Here is a 23,131-nt window from a genome sequence, read left to right on the forward strand (position 1 = left end):
TGATTTACTTTCTTGTGTTGGCACCTCAGGCCTCACCTTAGTCACATACGAATAGATCACAGCAAGAGTGGAACAAAATCACAACAAGATTGAAGCAGCAAAAAAAGTCATTCTATACAATTGTTCGGGGAAAGAAACTGGAAAACAGAAGATACTTCCATCCATCCAATTTCTGTACAATCTTTTTCAGGGTCACAGCGATACAATGGGAGATGAAATCTGGGATTCCTTTGTACAACATGTGCATTTTGACAATCCCGTCTCTCTCTGCTAAACAGGCTTGAGAAATGTCAAAAACAGAACAGCTCAGTTTTAATTGATCGCTGCCGGTGAGGTTTTCCTTTAACATTTTGTTCATGTGTTTGTTATTTGGCCACATAGATGAGATTTTGCACAAAAAAAGAACCTATTTTAACAAACTTTGTCATAGGGTTGTCAATAGGGAAGATGTTTTATTGTCAGCTGCTGACTGAAGTCCCATTCTGTGAGTGTGAGAATGAAAAACGGAACGAGTCGATTTTTACATGCCAGACAACAACCAACAGTACAACAAACTGTTCATGCCTACAACAACCTATTTTTAAAACACCCTATCATCTTGTACGTGTCTGTGAAATTACCAACAACCAGTCTAATACGCCTATGGGAAGATTAACACGTCAACGGATTTGCAACAGTCACGAAAATAGAGGCCAATAAATTCAGTGTGTAATTACCTATCTGAGAGCATCCTGCTTCAAGCCTCGTCATGGCAAGTTACGGTTAATTGATCGTTTGGCGTCATCTTGGTCTCATGATGTCACAATGTGTACAGCGTGATGACCAGGACTGTTTGAATTTCAATTCTAATCCACCTGAGAAATGTACTGGTAAATTTATGGATCAAAAATGAAATTAATTCAGAGCATGTATTTTGCACGTATAGTATTACCACATATTTTATCCTTTTTTAAAATAGCATTTTTGTTATCTGGTTAGGAAGTATATGGTCCCATGTGGCCTGTGACCCCCCCCCCCCGCCAGTCGCTTTGATAAAAAAATGTGGCTAGATATTCGACAATGTTAGTGTGCTCTGCACTCATCCAAAGGATTGCCCTTGTGTTTCCAACATAAGAAAGCATTTAGCCTTTTGAAAAATAAACTTTAATACAGACATTTCCGATGAGTGTTTATAGTGTTAGGGCCCTTTAAAACAATCGTTCATTTCCTATTGGTGCACTGATTATGAATGCACCTCATGTATAATGTGGACGTGGGCCACTGCATCTTGAAGCACCCTGCTGAGAACAAAATATAGCGTGCTAACTGTCTTGTAAGTAGTTAGGTTTGCTTTATATGAAATAATCTCAAATCTGCATTTCCTCCTCCCCACAACCAACGCAATAATGTTGCTCTTATTTGTTTGTGTTTTGTTTTTTACCAATCATGGGGGAATTTATTGCACATATTTTTGATTTGTTTATTTATTTATTTTTTTTATGGACACCACACAAAGAACCAGATCACACATGCAGACATGCAGGGAGAGACGTCAGAGTGACAAGGGCGCACAAACAGTGCCGCACCTTTTGAGCTCAGTGAGATGCAGAGGTCCATCTCAACATTATGAAGAAACAAATTGGCATCTCTCCAACCACCAGTCACGCTTGTCTTTGCCCACTGTTTGTGAGCGGTATTCAGATCATAACTTTCCAATTCCAACGGCCTGAGTCCTCACAGATAAGCTTCTGCTGAAATGAAATTGTCATTCAAGCTATGAGAGGAACGGATTGCTTTAAGCAATTGATCATTTCACATTTAATACTCTTATTGAGTATGATTCCTATTCCAAAACTACCCTGTTAAAATAAATACTCATGTTATACATTTAGCTCGATTTTCCACAATATGCTGGTTTCCACCTCGTTTTTATTCCACACTTGCCAAAGACAGCTGAGTGTGGTTAGAAATAATTCATTTAAAAAACAGACACACCCACAGTAAGGTCATGCATGATGAGTTTTGACAGGCACAAGATAATTGGATGAAAAGGCGGCTCACTGGACAAAATATCTCCATCCTGCTGTCGAAAGAACTTTACAATCACCGTTAGCTATCCTCTTAAGACGATTGTAATTTATTTGTACATCATAGATGTGCAATTGATGACGATTCCAAGTTGAAGGTAATAACTGAACAGACACGTACAATCTCATTTGTCATATTATACGGGTGAAAATCATCCTCTAGAATTGTTAAGTCACAGTTGAGCTTCACGATGGTGTGTTCTAATAATCATGACAAACCAACGCAATGAATTTGTCACAGATGAACAAACACAAAGCTTGTCCTATAACTGACAGGTTGCAATTTCAAACACAAAGTCAGTACATAGCACACACCGTATGATTACTTTTAGAACACAGTGAACCATACACACCGATCGAGAAATATAAAACAGACATGCACCACAAAGGCAATAAAAACGACAACACTCAGTTACATTTACATCTGTGTATGTGTGTGTAGATGTGCGCCCGTGTGTGTCTTGCGATTGACCTGCGCTCATGTTGTTATTATTTCATCGCGTTTGGCCACGGCTATCACATAAACATCTTTTGTGTGAGATTAATGTAAACAATTGAAACATGCTACCATGGAGAGTTCATCATGAAATGACTATATGAGTACATAAATATTTACAGTATAGGGCCAATATGGAAAATAAAATTGGTACAACATCATTGACTGATAAGACACACAACAGCTCTAACAGCTAGTACACTTCTGGGAAAATGTTTTGTCCAATAATCTCGAAGAACATTTATGATGTCACTGGAAAAGAAGGCCTGGCTCTAATCTCTGTTCCCGCAATGCACAAAGGTGTTCGATTTTGACCACACCACTCTCATCCAAACAATATTTAGATCTTATTAGTCATGAGTTACTGATGCTTGCTGAATAAAGTAGGCTGAAGCAATACTTGGGTCTTTGGTAAGCAGTTTTCTGCTTGTTTAAAAGGAAGTTTCTGATTCCAATTAAGTAGCAGGCAAGCTTTTGTGTTGCCCTATTAACTCTGTTTGTGCAGTTATGGCAACTAAACTTGGTGTTAAATCGACTGTTATGAGCCAATAGCAGCTAACGTTAGCTAGCAAGGTAAGCCTTGGTCCAATGCGCAGTACAGTGTCGTCTTGTCATCACAGAGTCATTTGTTTTATTCAGAGGAAGTGGCAAACCCTGCAAAAGTTGGCATGCAGCTTATCTTGCTGACTTCTCTTGCAAAATTCAACCCTACTCCCTCACAAAATTGCTTATGGTTTTAGAATACATTAAAATTCGAGGGAAACTGATCTGACATCTTAGTAGTTAATTCATTGAAATGTGTGTCAAGCACTACTATTGGCCATATTGTGAAGCAAACTTTATTGTGTGGATTTTTGTGAACTTGTTGATCTAATTTTCACTGCATTGCGCATCTCAGCAGTCGAGGCAATTGGGACATCTCCCGTTGACCATCTGCGGTGCGGAGGAGAGTACTGCCCGTCACAAGTCAACACAGACCGAACAAAAACAAAAGTCTTCAAATCCAGATGGGGGTTTTGAACTTTTTGATGTGTTGATTTGACTGAAGAAACAGCATAGTAAAACAATGCTTCCTCCACAGGGTTTATCTCAGGGCAGGAAAAACAAAGGAAATACAGTAGATGAAAGGCTGAACTTTGGTATTTTAAAAGTACTGACTAGCCCTCAACTAAGAGATGTGGTGATTTTCCAGAAGTTTCTATACGCGTCGAGATACTGTATGAAAGTCTGTCAAGTTGATTAAAGTGCAAGTTGCATTTTGTGGAACACTACAAGTTGTGCAGGTGTGGTCAAGAGAACAACAAAGATAGCCACCAGCAGAAACAAACTCAAGGCAAGCAAGCTCATGTTTACAAGGTATCGAAGCTTTGAGCTTTTCTATCACGGGTTTTCTTTGCTACCAATATTTTGTGGAAGTTCACATCAAATTTTGAGCAATCTGTTTCAACGCACTTCAGCAGAAAGCTTCATTTGCTTTTGAAATTTTGTTTCCTCAGCGACTGCAGTGAAATATAAAAGGTTAGCCTTCGTATCTTGAACTCAACCTTGAAAACGACTACTGGTACAGTCCAAAGTTCCGGTATGGCAAAAGTTTATCATTTTTTTTTTTCCCAAGGAAATACTTGTTGGAGTCGATCTGTTGTTAGTCACTGCTACATGGGACACACTTTGTTCTCCGGGATAGGGAGTTGAGCAAAGGAGCCACAGTCAGTCGGAGAATCTTCAGACCTGGCCAATGATGCCCCACCAATGGGGATACGTGCCGCGATGGCAGCCATTTCTCCTGTTTGGCTGTCTGCAGTGGTTCCCGGTCGCTCTGACGTCTGGTTCATGTTGCTTTCTGGCATGGCCGCCATGCCGGTGAAGAGCTGGATGATGCACTTCCTGAACTGAATACAAATGAACAGTCATTCATGTGTTTGAGATTTGAACTAAACAACAATATCTTAAAATGATCCTATATTACACCGAATGTATCCTTAGGACTAGTTTAACATTCAGTGACTCTTGTGTGGAACTAAGACCTTGTCTTGTACACTATATTCTTTTTGAGGACTTCAACCGAACAGTCTGTTTGACAAAACCCTAAACGACCTCATTTGACTGTCCTTAATTTAATTTGACATAGCCTGTTTGCAATTGCTTCTAGATTCTATATATTTGAATGATATATGTTCAAGCGCTTGTTCTGTGGTGCGTGTTCTATGTTGGCACATTTCAAGTGGAAGCTGCTAATATAGTGAATTAAAAATGTAGCTTCATAGTTATTTCAATATCTACAAAATAGCCCAGTTTTTGTGTTACTGGTTCATGCACGCTATTGTTGTTTTGTTGTGTCTGTCGCGTTACAAGATTGACCATATTAAGGTAAATACACAGTGGATTTGCCTTTGTTGTTCTCGCGATTTATTAGTCAGCCAATGGCACCCAAAAAAAATACTATAAAATAAAAAATTTTAAAAAATGGCCGCCGGTCCGCAAATATGGGATTTGTATGAACCAGTCGGTGGTGGAAAAAAAAGTTGATGGTCACTGATCTTGTGGAAGAGCATTTGATTGTATTTTGGGTTGGCAAGAGAAATATCTAGAATCGAGATGTCCCTAATTTCTATACTTCTAATTTGGTTGCATTGTTGTACAATTTGAGTTCAGCTCAAAACAGAACCCCAAAAACAGTGAGTAAAATTATTTTAAAAAGTTAATTTCTTCTTTTAGACACATCTAAATGCATTTTTTAAATAAGGTTCAGAGTGAGGAATCAATCACTGATGCTGAGCGATTGTGAATAAGACATTGAACGTCAACTGAGTTCGCACTGTCATATCATTCCGAGCGGCCCTGTTTTAATCCAGTTATTTTATGATATGAAACACAAGAACGAAATAAATAACCCTGCACAACACTATAATATTGGACGTTAGTATCGTTAGATATAGTAGATGAGATAACATACCAATTTGAAATTTTTGCCAACAGCAAAAACTAAGGGCTGCGGTGAGGCTTCCATTTCACTAACACAACAACTTCAACACTGATTTGAACGCATTTAAGAAAGGCATTTTGACAATATTCAAAGGACGGATTAGGTGAAATGTGCATTATGCGGACTACAAAGTCTGTGCAATCAGATTTGGTTTATTAAATTTCACATCATTGAAAACAGAAATGGCGAGCTGAATGTTGGAGTTGGTCTTGTGATTTTTCCATAACCACTTGTCTTGCTTGCAGTTAAATAATCTCAAGACTTTTCTGTTTGAAACTAGAAAAATAATACTGAACAAGTCAACCAGCAAAAAGCAGAGAGCAGGACACACACCCAGAGTGTTAAGTTGAACACCCGAGTCCCACTTTGCGTTAAAGCCAATGAAGTATTTCTGGTGCCGACGTTGCGATGCATGCAGGGGCCTGAATACGCAAAGCCCCGACAACTGTCAACGTGCACTAAGCACACACACGCGCACACACAAGAAATGTTATTCATAAATATAGTCAGCTCTACTGTTAAGCCAGTGATTCACTAAGTTTTTGTAAAAGGCTCTCGCACCAATGTTAGATGAGCTCCATAAATATAATCTATTGAACAGCCAAGCTTGGTACCTTGCGATTTTTTTTCTCCCTGGGATTGTACCCATATCTGAGCGGACATCTTCCTTGGTTTCTGTTACGCAATAAACAAAGCTTTATAGCAGGGGTGTGCAAACTTTATTCTTTGAGAAAAACAGAATGAATCAGGGGCCATTTTGAAGGTTTTTTTTTTTCCATTTGAGCTTATGTAACACAGTAAAACCGTTCAATCAATCAAGCAATTACACTTCATTTTGGAAAATTACTACGTCAATGTTAAAATTTGTGGCGTGAGCCGTTCTTTATTGAAGTGCGCAACAATCAGCAACATACAGCAGCGCAAAAAAACGGAAGTAAACAAAGAGTCTTCTTCGCGATACACAAAGTCACAGCATTAAGCAACAGCACCACCCATTGACAAATTACCGTACTGCAACAGTCAAGGCTTCCTCTCAAAGGTGCTACGGCAAATAGTTTAGGATTTTTGAGAAGTTTTAGCCCTGCATCTCTTCAGAATAGATCCATACTTCCACTGAGCAGCACCAAACCAAGAGCAATCTGTCCTAAGATGACCATAGTAGAGGATCATCAATGTAATATGTTTATGAATCCTGCCTTGACATAAAACAGAAAGTGGCGGAAAACTAGAAAAAAAAATAGCCTGTTCACCTGTGAGATGTTCCAAATAGGTGTTTGATGAGCATTCATTTTTTGCCAGCTGTCCCAGCTTGTTCAGCCATAAAAGATAATGATTTGCTAATTAGAAGTTTATCAGATTGAACATTAAATATCTCATCCTTATAGAGCATTCAATTAAATGTCTTATAATGACTCTGAAAAAATATATATTTGTTTTCAGTGGGATATGTTGTTACAATAATGTTGCTTACACATTAACTCATTCACTACCAGTCGAGTAAAGAAATTGATTTTTGACGGATTTAGCCGTCAATGGCAGTCTATGAGTTAAATATGAATTGAACATGATTTGGAAGTTATTGCATTCTGTTTTGATTTACATTTTACACAACATCCCAACTCCATTAGAATTGGGGTTGTAAAATGTACTCTACAAAACTTACTGTGTGGCAGCACAGAATTATTTGTTATCCAGCCATGGTATCTGCGAGTGAAATATGGTCGCACTTTTCTAGCATTCTTTTTAGTTTGTGTTATTCGTTAGACTGTAAATACATTCTGCTAACCATGAGGACACTGTGCTCACATGATCCCTTTCCCGAGATAGGACCCATTCTCAGACCTGGACCAGGGCTTACGCCAAAGGTTCTTGCTTTATACGAGACTGTGTTTCTTCAAAGTAATTGCATTATTGTAAATCTTATTCCGAGCATGACGTAAAAGAAGTCAGTTGACTTCAAGTACTAGTTGCTTCGTTTAAGCGGTAGGAGTTCTGATTCAGTGTTCTTATTTACATCTACTTTTCATGTTGACAGAGGCTGACCCATTTAAAGAAGTAAGAAGTAGGACACTAGCATGGACATGCAGACGGCATGCAGTTCCCTGCAGGGGAGTCTGAGCTAATGGCTTTTTTTTCATGCAATTACACACTTAGTGGGCTGTGTGTTGCATATACATTTTCCATTTATAACATTTCGAGACATAATATTTGGAAAGCCTCCTGGTGTAACCAAAACTTCAACAGTTTCTGATCGAACGATTGAATGAGCAGTCATGTGCTTGCTGACTTCAAACAAACAAAATCTCGAGCCCAAAATGACAACAGCCAGCCGCGTGTTTCTTACGTCAGATTTCACATAATAAAATGACCTATAAATCATCCTTCACATGGTCATTACTCTGAATCGACATCTCGATCTAAAATGCTGTAAAAGGTCTACCAGCTTGTGACAGTAATATAAACAGCAATATAATAGAATAAAAAAACAATATAAAAACATAAAGATAAACAAAGAGAATTTTCCGTATTTTCCAGACTATTAGCCTCTACTTTTTTGCCACGTATTGAACGAGGCAGCTTTTCTGACGTGGGCTATTTATGAATTTTCACTGACGAGCTTCAAGCCGTCAATAGGCTCACTCAAAATCTCATCACCTCTAACCACTGCCCCGATTCCGCCCTGCTGCTGGTTATTCATCAACTATATGCAGTCGGAGTACGCATGAGTTCAATGACCATGGGGGACGAGTGCCATAAATACAGCAGTGCGACCCCGTGTCGAAATTAAAATTAAGTTGTATCTTGCTCAATTTTGAAATGATTTTCATGAGCTTTACTTTTTTGCCAATGCCAAAACATGTGCTATATAATAATATATGAAATACTAGATATTAGAAAAAAAAGGCAATTTTATTTTTTTTACCTGTGAAAGGTTATTCCCAAATTCATTGTCGCGATTTGTGTCAATCATATGCAGCGTAATGTGCCAGCATGCTTTTCTTTCATTTTTTTTTTTTTTTTGTTAAAACACATGTAACGTAATATATGACCCAAAAAATGGGAAACAGGTAATGGTAGGACATGCATCTTCAAGGCTGTCCAAACTTATTCCTCAGAAGGCCGCATAGAGAAAAATAGAAAACCACCAGGGCCACTTTGAAATTCTGCTATATAATGTAGTTATTTTGAAAAACTGCTATGTCAAGCTGTGTCCCACTGAGCGGCGAAGGTTTTGCGAGGGTAACCATTAAAGCAGTTGATGAACGTCTTTGCAAACGTCAATGAACCTTTGCTGCTCCGTGGGATATGGGATGCGTAAAAGGCAAATTAGAATCTTTTTTTCAGGTTTTGGGGTGGGCCGTTGTCCTGTATTCCACTCGAATAGATTTGCACCTCCACTGCAGAGCATCTGAATCCCATCTCCACATTAAGGAGCAAAACTACAGCAATCGGTAGTAAGTTGACAAAACTTGAAGACCGTTAATGTGATCTATTCACGAATCAGATGTTCACATGAAGTAGAAATTGGAGGAAAGCCATTTTTGTTTCTGAAACTGAATTGTCTTTGTTATCCACATTGTTGTGAAGAGAAATTCATTTATTAATTGAGCTGCAAATGGATTTGTCTTAGCATATCTCGAAAAGTTTAGTATTATTAGCAGTGGTAGTCCATTAGTCTGCCACTTTTTCAACACATTTCCTACATGTCTGACCCCGCCCACACCCACCATTTCTAAATGCCATTGCAGGCCCAGTCAAAATCTATTTCTGGTATGTGCCACAGGCCTCTAAAAAGTAGATGGCAGGCCATAGTTTGAATTAAGTGAACAGGGTACCCGGGAAGACGTTCTTAAATTATTATGATTTATTTATTTTACAAGAATATGTTCTATTCCCTCCCACTTGTCAAAACACAACGTTCTGGTTAATATTGCGTATGTGGATAGAAGTTAAGCCGAAAGATCCTGCATTTTTCTGCTCAACTCATATTACATAACCACAATATCAATCAGAATGCCATGTTTAGACGAGTGCAAAGGAGGTTGACTTCCCCTTTGAAGAAATGAGGCTTAATGGAATCATAAGGGGTAGCCGGCTGGTTTAATTTGGTGAACCGCATCCACTAAGGAGCGTTTAACACCGCTGAAAAAGTGACATGGACAGAGGGGTCAATTGTGGTGTCGGAAACGAGTGCCTAAGTTGTTGCAGCTATATCAACGATAAAGAGCAAGAATCTATCGCACATTTCAGGAGAAGTCGCAGTGCAAATAGGCTGAGGTGGGTCAAGAACAGTCAATATTTGCGAATAGAACACGTAGATTGTGATGGAAAGCCTGAAGAAGGGAAGAACATGTTTTGAGCAGTCTTAAAAATTGATAAGAAACCTACACCTTGCATTTCTTCCACCTACGTTCAGCTTTGCGGCACTCCCGTATAGCTGTGCAAGTTCTGTCATTAAATTCGGGCTTGTTTGACTTTTGACTGCTCACTTTTTTCATGAAGCCACCAAATGCAGAATATTACGGCAGCACGAACCAAGAGATGAGTTCCGCTGTATCGCATCGCATCGTATCGTATCGTATAGGCACCTCAGCAACGGCTTCATATATTAATCTCCCTGTCAGTTTGCGCCTTTACATAAACATTCCAGTGGTCAGTTATGTTGAGCCAAATACTGTCTCGATCTCACTAACAGCTCTAGGCAGTGCAGTGACTTGAATATTCTGAGGAGTAGCGATAGCCGACTTCACAAGCATTACATAGGTGGGTTATGCATTTTTCAACAGGGCCTCATATGGACAATTGTACCTAATGAATTGCACATTTTATTTATTGATATGACGTACATTATTTAGAAGCAACAATATCGACATCTTGGGATTGACTGCAATTGTTATCTGCTGTTCAACCGTAGCGATATAACTAAGCTTCAGTTATAAGAGGAAACGTTACCTGTCTGTTCATGAACACGTAGATGATTGGGTTATACACTGCAGCTGTCTTGGAGAAGAATGCCGGGATGGAAGCCAACCTTGCATCCAAATCAATGTTTGGATGAATTGTAACTAGTATAGCAAAGACAGCATATGGTGTCCATGCCACCATGAATGCTATAATCATGACTATGACCATCCGGGTCACCTGGCGCTCTGGCTTCTTGGCATTGGCCAGACGACCGTGGGACACCTAGAAGGGAAAACAGTTCTTGATTTTATTTGGATTTTAGCTGATATGGCTTCACACATCAAATTAAAATGTGCTTAAAATGAACTTTTTAAGTACACTTGTGCATGTATTGTGCTTGTATACTAAGGTCATCGTGTGACCTCGGGCAACATGCTTTTAAAGTTATCTAGAAGTCTCCGGCATACAAGTTCTAGTTAATTATAATGAAATAAAAGTATAATAATCAATATTATTATACTAGTCATCCATCCATTTTCTATGTCACTGACCCTGATGACGATTGTGGGTCAACAGGGGCCTATTGCAGCAGATTTTGGAACATGACATTCAAACGTGTCAATCTAAACCCAGTCTCCTTGTCTTTGCAAAAGAAAATATTTAAATATACAACAAGTTCATGTATTGGATCACAGGTGGACCTCGTGTGATTTAGGGTTCAGCATCATTTGTGTTTGGATGATTCTGGTTTAGATTCTAGTTCTTCGATCCGATTCGATTCTGGTTCCTAACGATTCTCGATCCCCATTCTTGGAAAAAAAAAAGGAACGAATGAACCAGAGAAATTTGGGAATACATTGAATGAAATTCACAGTTCTTTATTTCCCTGAAATTTTCACGGTCCGTGAGGTTTACATTGAGTCACTATAAGGGCTTTTTTTTTTCCTCATCCATCCATCGATTATCCATTCCGCTTATCTTCAATGGAGTCATGGTCATGCTGGCGCCTATGCAATCTGACTTTGGGTGGCAGGCGGGGCACCCTGAACTGGTTGCTAACCACTCACAGGGCACACATAGACAAACAAACCAGAAGAGGATCGACCAACTGGGACAGGCCCCAATTGAACTGTGCGTGTTAAGTGTGGTGATAGTTAAAAAACAAATGAAAAAAAAAAATCAAAGCTGTATGTGGTCTAAGTGGGCCATTCACTCCCCAGTCACATTCGAAGCCGCACTGACCTTCCGGAGCTTGCGCAGAAGCTTTCCATAGCAGAAGAAGATAAGTCCAAGAGGCAGAATGAAACAAGTTGAGAAGAAGGTAATGATGTAGCTGTGGTCAGTCATGTTGGATGAGTACCTGGTAGACACACAAGCTTTAAAACAGAATTCACTCCCAGGTATATTGAAAGAAAAGAAAGAAGATCAAAAAAGAACAAGACTGAGTCATGTGGCTCACCATTGTAGAATTTAAACATTCCAGGTATTGCATTATTTGGACACATTGTTTTTCCATTTTCTTGCTTTTCATACAACTAAATACCATTCCTCTTTTGACGTATTTGTTCTCTTTTTTTCATTCAATTAATTTCAAGTCAATGAAAACGCCCAAAACATCTTTATATATAGTGATCTATTTTTTACATCTTGAAATATCTAAGTCCTCCAATAACTAATTGTTTTTAATGCTTTATTGAGAACATAGAATTGTGTGGTTTCCTCTCTGACTCGAAGGGCTCTTTATTCCTAAATAACTTTGGTGCAATCGAGTGTAGAAAATGGCGCATGTTGATTTTCATTGAACTGCGCAATGCTGGGTGTTTTATTTTCTTTGACATGCCTGACAATTTGGTGGCTAAATGTCGACAAAACTTTACGCCTGCTAGAAGCAGACAAACGGTTTGTTAGGTGGTGTAAAGTGATTTTGGTGCGTTTGATCAGGTTGAAACGAAAACATGGAATTTACTTCCATTGCTATGCGGATGACATTCAGATCTATGTCCCACTAAGCAAAAAAGACACTTTCTCCTTGAGACCGCTTTTGTCTAGAGAAAATCAAAATCCGGATGTCTCTTAATTTCTTGAATTTGAACAAAAAGAAAACAGAAGTTAAGGTGTTCGGTAACAGTGGCCCTTCTACTTTCAACCATGTTGACCTTGGCCCCCTGGTATCTTATCTAAAGCCAACAATCTTGAATTTGGGTTTTAAATTGGACAGTGATTTTAAATTAGATCAGCAAATCAGTGCTGTTGTTCGATCCATCTTCTTTCATTTTCGGCCGCTGGCGAAAGTGAAGCCCTTTCTCTCCCAGCAGCACTTAGAAACAGTAATCCATGCCTTTGTTTCATCTCGGCTCGATTCCTCTAACGCACTTTACTTTGGAGCCAGCCAGTCGTCCCTCAAACGTCTTCAACTGGTGCAAAATGCTGCTGCCCGCCTTTTTACTCGAGCTCGGAATGCAGATCACATCACCCCAATCTTGGCCTTTCTTCACTGCCTGAGGTCTGTGGACCAAATGCTGGTATCTAATGTGTAAATGGGAAGCGCTTTGTTACAGCTCCAGCTGTTGTGAAATGTGCGATATAAATAAAGTTGTATTTTATTGTATATAGCCCTGAATCAAAGAAACAAGGATGAGTTTCAAGAAACCTTTGTGTTGGCTTTATTTTTCCAGATAACACGGCTGGCTTTAAAAAAAAATCATCATTTTCAATGACTTGATTTGTATGTATGTCTTCTAAGTAATGTGCAAGAATACTGGTGCCAATTTGAAAGCAAGCGGCTGAATACGGGCAGTTGTTTTGTTTCTTCTTGTTCTTACATCAATCTGCAAACCCCCTCTCATCTTTGAGGGCACATTTTTTTTATTTCGAAACACCAACACTCTATATTCAAATACACTTAGGGACATAAGGATGTGCCCTATGTCAGCTTTTTAAATGGATCCTCTTAATGTTGGCACATTCTTACATGTTTTCTCACAGCAACTCACATCCAGAGATGAATCGCGTTGGTACTCAGTGTCTGTGTACCCCAAAGACTTGAACTGAAATGTGATTTCCTCACAGTTTAAAACCCAATCCCGGATCTGCATGCCTCGATCCAAGCCTTACCCAGATGGCAGCCTTAAGGCCATGGTCAGTGCTCATTTCATCTTGACTTTTATCTTGAGACCCATTCATGCAGAGAGAGTTAATGACTCAAAGCTTTACGTCTTTTGGTTTTGTTTTGGCAAAACGGCATACCATAAACGGCATTATGCTAACTGTAATAGCTGTAAAATGCAGTGCATTCTTTTTAAATTCTGAAGTAGTCTGGAACCCGTAAATCCAATTTGACGGGTGGGATCCACTGAGAAAGAGATACCGTTTGTGTTTTAAACGGTGCCCGCTACTAGGATTGATTGCTGGCTCCAGAATTCAACTAAGTGCATAATAAATAGTTAATAGTTTAAATTTTAACCTTACAGACTAGGGCAAGTTGTCACCCACCATCAGATTTGTTGTCACTTCATTAGTATTCAACGTTTCCACGAGCTAAAATGGTAAATATTTCTTACAATGTCTTCTCCACCAAAGGAGCAAGAGACTCTCTTAAACCTACAATTAATGAAACACTCAAATATATTTATTTCCTGTTTTATTATGTCAAAATGACAACTGTGAAGAACTGTTATTGAAACAAAAAAAAATGCGACTTGTATAGTGTGCTGTGCATCTGTGCATTTTTATCCATCCAGTTCCTATGGCGCATGACCTCGTTAGGGTCGCCGGTGAGATGACGCCGATCTCATCTCCATACAGTATGCTCTAAATGAAACAAAGATGTTTCTCACCAGTCAGGCTCACAGGTTGTTCCAATCTTGCTGACAGTGTATCTGTTCCAGCCCAGCACCGGAGGGAAGGTCCATACGAAAGAAAAGATCCAGACGAAGAGCAGACCCATAACAGCATGTTTGGCTTGCAGTCGAATGTTGCCCAGAGGTCGGCAGATGACGAAGAATCGCTCAAAGGACAGAATGGCCAGAGACCACAGGGCAACAATTCCTGAGGCAAACAGCAGGTTAGTTACAGTGACATGAAAACAGAATCCAAAAGCTGGAAATGGTCATCCAGTTTGACTTTAGCGTTCAAACTCAAACGTTGAAACAACAGTCAAGATAAAGTATCAGAAGAAGAATCACAGACCCAGTCTCAAAAGTTTTGCTGTGCTCATGTCACCTCACATCGGGACGTCGAGGGAAGCTCTGTGTTGCTTACTTAGAAGCAGCTATCGAGCAACATCTTGGCCTGACTTCAAGAATGCCAAAACACACACAGTGGAATCACTCCAAAGTCAATAATCATCGTTTCTGCGGCAGCAAATAAGCGACATTTTTAAAAATTGTCGGTCTCTCTCTCTCTCTAAATATATATATAGATATATATATATGTGTGGGGGTGTGTGTGACTGGGCCTTGTCCTGGATGAACAGAACATCCCACAACCTCAAATCAAAGGTTTGCCAAAGGCCAAAAACATGACATCCATTAATCAGGTGACGCGTGTTTAGCAAATGACAGAACAATGTAGTCACTCTAAGAGTGCCCAAACTCTCCCTCATACAATATTGCGGAAGACCACACCATGCTCAGTTCATCAAAGTGCATCTTTAATATCTGTAATAATCGCCTCTCAGTGCTTCTCATTTGTTATCTAACACACTAATCCAATTCCAAACAAATTTTCCGTTATAATGTGTATTAAGTGTGTATGATTTTTGCATTTGCTAATATCTTTGAAATGACTTCCCTCTTCTAAGTGAAAATGTTATTATGTTAAATGATATTATGCTTAGGAGCATATGGAGCTGGGTTGGCCTGGTTCTAAGTTCCCCACAGTGCGACTATTTATTATTGTTTGACAACGGATCTCAATTTTGCAAAGCCAACGGCGTCTAAGTAAAGCTACTGATGCTAGAAATAGTTAAATGATCCAGGGTGGTTGAATTAGGCTGCTTCATGATGGACTAAAAAAAAAAGCTCTCTTTAATTATGGTAATAACTCACTTTCATCAAGCGAGTAATTACCTTTCTCTGCACAACCACAGACCCTGAGTGTCTGAGCTTAGTGTGGAGGACAAAAGAAAGTGGTGGAAACCAGGATGTTCAATTATGTTTCACACATTAAAACATGAACTAATACAAAGATCCACTAATGACACTTTTTGTGTCCTTTTTTTCTCGCCCACAATAAGTAGCGAAAATTGTGCTTTGATACAGAAAGTCTCACACACACACACACACGAACATCTATGTATTTTGTTACCACCACCTGTTAATCTTTCCGCAACTCACGTCAGGAGCAAAATTAAATGAGAAGACGTGTATCACGTTCATTTAATCAATTTATAATTTATCAACACATGCCAAACAGGTGGCCACAGTGTTCCACCTGCCGGACGCTAAAAGAAGACGAGACCAGACTTGTTTCTCCCTCCAGTCCAGTGCGATTAATTCCAAACACTCTGAGTTTATGTACTGTATTAGGGCTGTAACGATAATTTGATATCGATATGTATCGCGATAGTTGGGTGAGTGATATCAATAGGAAATGGTATCGATAAACTACCGATCAAAAGAAAAACAGAAACCAAAAAACAACAACGGAGCAGATTCGACTTATCACTGCCCAACTCGTTACAAACACCCTCCCATTGAGGAAATACAACCTGAGCACAAAATAAAATTGGAAGTGATGGACGTGTTACTCCAAGGCAAACGAGCACCGAGTTCCAGAGAGGTAAAGCCAGTAATGCACAAGACTTTCTTTTTTATAACTTCTGCTGAGTGCTCATTCAGACCAACATTTTGTTTGAAAACTTAAGACAGCACACCCAAGACAAATGCTCTGGAAAAGGGCAGCATACGAGATTTGTCGTGTTGCTTTTTGTTTATGACATTTTAAAAAATTCACACGAGCGGAAAAGATCCATTCTCCCCGTCACCTCTCATTTTGCCCCCTCGTCATAATTATACACAGCAGTGCCATTTGCAAAGGGGCCGGCCCTCGCCAATGTGGTGCCCGAGGCGCGATTTTATGTGGCGCCCATCCCTTCATTTTTGTCTTTACTTCGATTTACATTACAAGAAGGCCCATTTTTTCGGGATTGCCTTTAATTTTATGACTGTTTGTTTCTGTCAAACAAATCATGCGAGTGAATTGCTGCTGTGACATCAATTTTTATTGGATGAAACAAAATCATTTTAAATGTGAATGTCCATATTTTTGAAGTCCAACAGACCCTTTTTTCCATTGCATTATCATTTGTAGTGGCGCTGCCTGGGCAGCAACGCTGATTTCAAATATAGTCGCCCCGCTCCTGCTCACTCATTTAATTGTTTATATTGATTTCAATTGACTTCTCTTATTTTTTTACTTGAAATGAAGAGTTATTAATAATAATCCGTTCAAATTTAATTAGAAGCGGTGTCAGTACTGCGTCACTCAGTTGCTCAATCGGACACCTGCTGCATGTGACATCATTGCATTGCCGGCAATCTATATACATAATTCTTTAGTTTCATTTGTATTGCGTCTTATTTGTATTACCCTATTTTTTTTATCTAAGTTTAAAATATCTTTGAAATACAGTCAATAGATGTGAATGTAGCGATGTAATATGGTGCATGCCAGCGTTGCCATGTGCGCTGAGAGGGAGAGAGAGGCGCACAGGTGCTCAAGCGCACAGCTTAGAGAAAACATTGAAGATGAATTTTTGGCGCCCACTTGAGTTCATGGTGCCCCTAACACCTGCCCATCTCGTCTAATATGCGAGCCTGACTTTTAGAGATTGAAGATTCAAAATCAGACCTCAGAGTTCCTCTAAATTCACCAATTTGCATACAGTGACTCTTTCCAAAATGTGGAAAATGAACTGCGAGGACATGTCGTACATTTGGCATTTCGCCTGTGAGTGGATCAGCTTTCAAATCGCTTTTGCCTGAGCAATCACGTTTACGCCTCTTTTTGAATGCACAAATCTTTACTGAGTCACGCCAATTGTGTTTTCTGCCACCATTAAAGCTCGTCTTAGTGCATTTCTTTCAACATATCTTAATAATGCACTTGCTTAGTTGTCATATTTGTAAATCATCAAAAAAAAAACTATTTACATATATTCATATATACAAAGATCTTTTTTTTTTTATTCCCTAATGCGCAAAGATTAATTTGTACTTTTGGGCATATCATAACATTTATATGCTCAATACTTCAACCTTTCTGTAAATGGAAGTGAGCACAGAACAGTAAGCTACAATTTGATTTGGAGAGATTTAGCTAATAATACAGGAAATTTACTTTTCCGCAGTACACTTAAGAAATTGCATCACATTTTTAGTATCCTCTGCAGAGTAAACTTTTTTGTTGACCCTAACATTTCCAAGTTCTGCAACCGTCCTTTGACTACTTCGTTTCTAACTGCCAACCATTCATGTAACCCAGGCAAGATTTTTAACTTGATTATCAAATCAATGCCAGAATCAACTCTGACTTTATTCTGACCCCAGCAGACGGTCAGCACAGATCTTCAACCAATTCACTGACTGAGCTGAACTTAATCTGCGGTCTGTGTGCTGGTAACTCACTTATGATAAGGCGTGCACCGTGATAGATGACTAACATCTGCTGAGTGCAGGAAATTGGCCTTTTTGGGCACACAGACTTTGTTCCCGGTCAAGTGGTCAGTTTTAGGCATATCACATGAGAGGAGGGTAATTCGTTTAAAACTGCATGGGTCTGCTTTAACAACAAAACTTGAGTAATAGTACAGAAGTGAACTACGTAGTGACACAAATCATTTTTACACTGGCATCTAAATCATTCAAATAATATCATATTGATGTTGAATTGACATCAGATGCCCACTCATAAAATTTTATTCAGAAGATAATATGGGTTTTGGGAAATTCCTATCTTTAATTTCAGATGCTTTTTACTCAACAAGGCACACACTTACTTAGTAGCTACACCAAGTATCCTACGCTTGCACCATTTTAGCTCGTATTGAAAGCTGGCTGTGTTGTACAAGTCCCGGTGCGTAGTGCTCGCAGACTGCAATGATTATTTTATTTTCCATTTTTACTTGCTGTGTATGCTATACTGATTTGGCCCTAACTACGCCATCTGGATTGACTTTATATGTAATTGCATCATGAGAATAGCTCAACGCGCGTTAAGTACGTCCGCAGTATATCTCGTATTCTCCTTCAGCAAAAAATTAATGAGGCCCAGGTCAACAACGGAGATATTTTCTGTGTGGGTACAAACAAACAACACGTCGGTCTGCTGGTTGTATCCGTGATTGACTAAATGTGCAAGGCAGGACTTCAGCTGAGTGATGACTTTTTTTTTTTTTTAATTGATGAGATGTTAAAATTTAATACATAACATGCATACTGTAGCTATTTCTTTTTTATTACATAGATAAATGTTTTTCAGACTTTTTACCAGCCCCCCCCCACACACACACACACAAAAAAAATACAGGAACACTATTGCTTAGTGATTGGATAGTCGAGGTCGCGTAGGTATGCATATGACTGACTGCTGCATTAGATAACATGCAGATAAGTAAGATCTAATATAGTTTAACAAAAGTAAAACTACTTAATTTTGATGGACACTAGAGGTATGAATTCACCTCCATATAAACTATTATGGCAGTTGTATGTGGTGTATCTTAATTTGATTTTTCTTACGGGGTTAATTAAATATCTTAGTATAATCTATCCTTAGAGTTGTTGATATATGAGAGGGTCAGAATATTACAGTAACTCTCAATTTAAAAAAGTATTTTTGTAATCAAAACAAAACAAGAGCTGGATGTTATTAGATTGTTCAGCCAAGTGCATATTCATAAGTGAGTCTATTTTAATATTCTTCAGTGACTACTCTGAGTAAAAACTGTTATTGAGTCTAGTCCTTGATGAATATTTGGAATGTATGAACATTTACCAAATTTCCACACAAAATTCCTCTCTGTTGATCTTTTATGGCACAGAGGGTTGAAACAAATGTTGGAATCAGTCATGATGAAGACATGCAACTTTTGTGCCAGGCGGATAATTGACACTCCAAAAAAATTGTTAATCATCTGGGTGTTTGAAGTAGAAGAAATGTTCTAACACTGAGACATTCAGCTCTAAGGTGACGCAGAAACCGAGAAAGATCTAGTCACTAATGAGAAAATTTTAAATAAGTCTCAAGTCTTCAAGGAATTATCCTGCTGTGATGGCCCATTTTTCACTAACAAGCTCTGTTTAGATATTTTGTGATCAGGAACCTGAAATTAGTCATCATTTTCTTTTGGATCGATTCATTTTGGAGAAATTAAGAAATGCAAAGTGATGATTTGAAAAACTCCTACTTTTTATGAGGAATATGGCAACGCCGACAGCACGGTAGTCGACTGGTTAGTACGATGGCCTCACAGTTCAGAGGTCTTGGGTTCGATTGCGGCTCCGGCCTTCCTGTGTGGAGTTTGCATGTTCTCCCCGTGCCTCTGTGGGTTTTCTCCGAGTAGGCCGGCATCCTCCCACATTCCAAAGACATGCATGGTAGGTTGATTGAACACTCGAAATTGTCCCTAGGTATGAGAGTGAGTGCGGTTGGTTGGTTGTCTTTGTGTGCCCTGCTGGCAACCAATTCAGGGTGTACTCTGCCCGAAGGTAGCTGGGTTTGGCTCCAGCACCCCCCGAAGGGAGGGGAAAACGGCTTCGATAATGGATGGATGGATGGATATAGCCACGCCCCCCTCTTCTCACTTCATGTCTCGCTGGGAGTCACCAACGGGACCAATTACAAACTCTCCATTGGAAATCATTATACTTTCATTGTTTATAACGTCCAAACACGATGATCAATTGGCACCAAATTCATGTGGACTTCCCTACCTATGACTACTTCAACATATCAAAGGGATTAAGCTCTCCACGGCGGATTTATATGAGAATGAGGAAATGTGGAAGTTATCAGATTCATATATGTCGGCTGGGAGGACGCACACGCTGCTTCTTTGCTGATCACATTGAGGTCATGCGGGACAGAAAGTACCAGTTGGGATATTTTCAGAGACTAAAGTCGGAATGACGTGCACATTTATTTGGATGACGATTGACCCCAGTTTTTTCGACTGTTTGCAATGTATATATCTACAACACAGCGTCTACTTAGGATGGTAACTACTCTGACACTGCTCTAAATTGGAGATTTTATATTCTGAATCTTCTGATGACGAAGGAGGTCGGGGGTAGTCTTATATTACAATTTCAGCCATAAGTGTCAGCTTGACTTACTTTTTTCACCAGATTACGTATACACCACTCATCCGAAAATTATCCGTTCCAACGCGGTCACACTATGCTGTCAGCCTCCTCGCTGGAACTTTTGTGCTCTGAATTTTTCAAAGTCTGTCCATCCATTCATCCATTTCTGCACGATATATCCTCACTATGTTCATGCGCGTACAACTTTACAGTAAAGCACGACAAACTGTGTGGTTGTGAAGCTCGTGATCTAACATTGATGCTCCCGAAGCGCACCGCTCAAGAAGACCACCCTGGTGTTCGATGAGGTCTTTATCCGCAATCGACACCCACTCACTCTCACGTTGAAGCTGTCGGCTGCAAGCGGTGTCAGACATGAATGTACGCGATGAGAGGCAACTCCACGACATGAAGACGCAGGCTGGACAGTAAGGCGCTAATTGAGCTAACACCTTTAGCTTTAACGGCTTGAAGCTAATTGCTGTTATTTGCTGTGCCGTTCTGCTACTGTTATCAGCCTGTGTAAGTGGAGAATCGACCAGCACGGCCTTTTGAATTTTGTGGAGGTGATCACATGAGCTCACATTATCAATGAATCCAAACTATTCTGCAGAAAGTCTTTATCCTTTCACAGGTTGAAGTGGACAAGAGTAGTAATGTGCATTTGCATTTTGGTAGCAATCGGTCGTCGTTTTAGACAACAGAACTGACAGTTCAGCCACTATTACAATGCTTGTCTCTCTGGTGTGATGTAGACGCTGAAACCGGAAAAAATAAGACGAGCTCCAAAAGGGGGCATGCCAATTTGTGTATAAAAAATTGTGGAAAAAAAGCCCTTGAATCAGTACAGAGACTTTTAGGGGGGAGCATTTTAGTACTGATGTCATTTTTACATGGGAACCTTTAATATAAGTGCCAATGTTAACGTTACTCAAGCGTCCCTTAAAACCTTCGAGCGTGAACCAAGTCCAGTATGTCATTCAGTCTTGGACAGGTCAAGACACAAGTTATATCTCAAGTCAAGTCAAGCCACCTTAATAATGCAGTCTGACCTGGAGTTTCTGACTTTAATAAAGTCCAAAAGGAGCAAATGGTAATATTACTCTCCAATTCATCTCACCTGTATGAGCTGTACAGACTGTATGTAATTAATGCACTCCATTTCATAACCATTTCTTAAGACAACTTCAATCATCAATATATAGTTTTATATCTGAACGTCAGTCAAAACTAACTTTCTACTACAAACTTAAATGAAAAAATTGTCGTACATTGCAAACAGCCACAGAATGTTCTTTTTGCAAAATGTCCAAGGCAATTATGTCGCACAACCATGCAACTGATAAAGTAATTAAGACATCCACCTACCGAAAAATGTGACTGCAAAGCCCTCCACCACGCAAGCCCAACGGCCCAGGAAGAAATAACCTCTGGCATTTGTCAGGAAACTTATGAGTCCTCCCGTGAGGGAGACAAGAAAGTCAGCTATGGCCAAGTTGACTATGATGTAGTTCAGTGGCTGTCTGAGTTGTTTGAACTTGTATGTGGCAAACATGACGAGGAAGTTTTCGCTCAGAGAAAGAGAGGTGACCACAAACATGAGCAGCGCCAAAATGGTGAAGTTCCATGGCGCGATGTTCTGGATGGGTCCGGTGAACGGGTCATCGATCGGGCTCAGCTCAGCCACCACAGTGTAGGACACCGCGTTCACGGACAGACTGAGAGTCTCCATAGTCCATGACCACAGTGCAGACTACTTGCTCGATGTCTGTAACGCAGGGAAAATCCGCATTTGGGTCATATTGTCAACTTTATGCCAACGCGCTCGCTGCGGACATGTTGCGATATGCGCTCCGCAACTCTCTTCTTATGAAGTTTACGTCTTGACATCCATGCTGTCCAAAATGCATGACAGAGGTACGGAGAACGTGAAAACGACAAGAGAAGTGGAAGATGTTTCGGAAGTGCAAAAAAAACAAAAAAAAACGTGAGCGCTGAGCAGAAGCGAACGACGTGCGCGCTGGACTCCGCGCCTCACAAACTGCTTGCAGGGAGCAAGCGCAGTAGTGAGCTGCTGGTAGCGTGTTGGGCTCTCTTTTAAAGGCTGCTGCTGCTGCTGTTGCTGAAGATGATGATTATGATGATGATGATGCTCGTCTGCCCTCCCGCGCGGTGAGCGCACACAAACGGGGGTGGGGTGGAGGGGGTGCTGGAGTCCACCACAGCTGACTCAGTCCTTCCATCCATTTTCTGGATTGCATATCCTCAGTAGAGTCGTTCACTTTTTCAAAGTCCAACTTTGTGATTTCAGCAAGAAACGACAACCAGGTTGTCCTGAAGATGCTCCCGAAGCGGCCCGTAGCGCAGCGCTGCA

General features: G+C 39.9%; 1 protein-coding gene across 1 annotated transcript; it reads right to left on the reverse strand.

Moving 5' to 3' along the window:
• Positions 1-273: 273 nt before the first annotated feature.
• valopa (vertebrate ancient long opsin a) lies at positions 274-22,800 on the reverse strand. Its single transcript, XM_088304261.1, has 5 exons — positions 22,126-22,800; positions 14,287-14,497; positions 11,693-11,810; positions 10,499-10,732; positions 274-4,451 (listed from the first exon to the last, which is right to left on the reverse strand). Exons 1-5 carry the CDS (start codon positions 22,487-22,489, stop codon positions 4,215-4,217), a joined length of 1,164 nt encoding a protein of 387 aa, XP_088160387.1. The 5' UTR covers positions 22,490-22,800; the 3' UTR covers positions 274-4,214.
• Between the last annotated feature and the right edge of the window lie 331 nt (positions 22,801-23,131).

The sequence above is a fragment of the Idiotropiscis lumnitzeri genome, chromosome 9, assembly GCF_059441095.1.
Source record: "Idiotropiscis lumnitzeri isolate Australia: NSW breed Sydney's pygmy pipehorse chromosome 9, RoL_Ilum_1.0, whole genome shotgun sequence".
NCBI lineage: Eukaryota > Metazoa > Chordata > Actinopteri > Syngnathiformes > Syngnathidae > Idiotropiscis > Idiotropiscis lumnitzeri.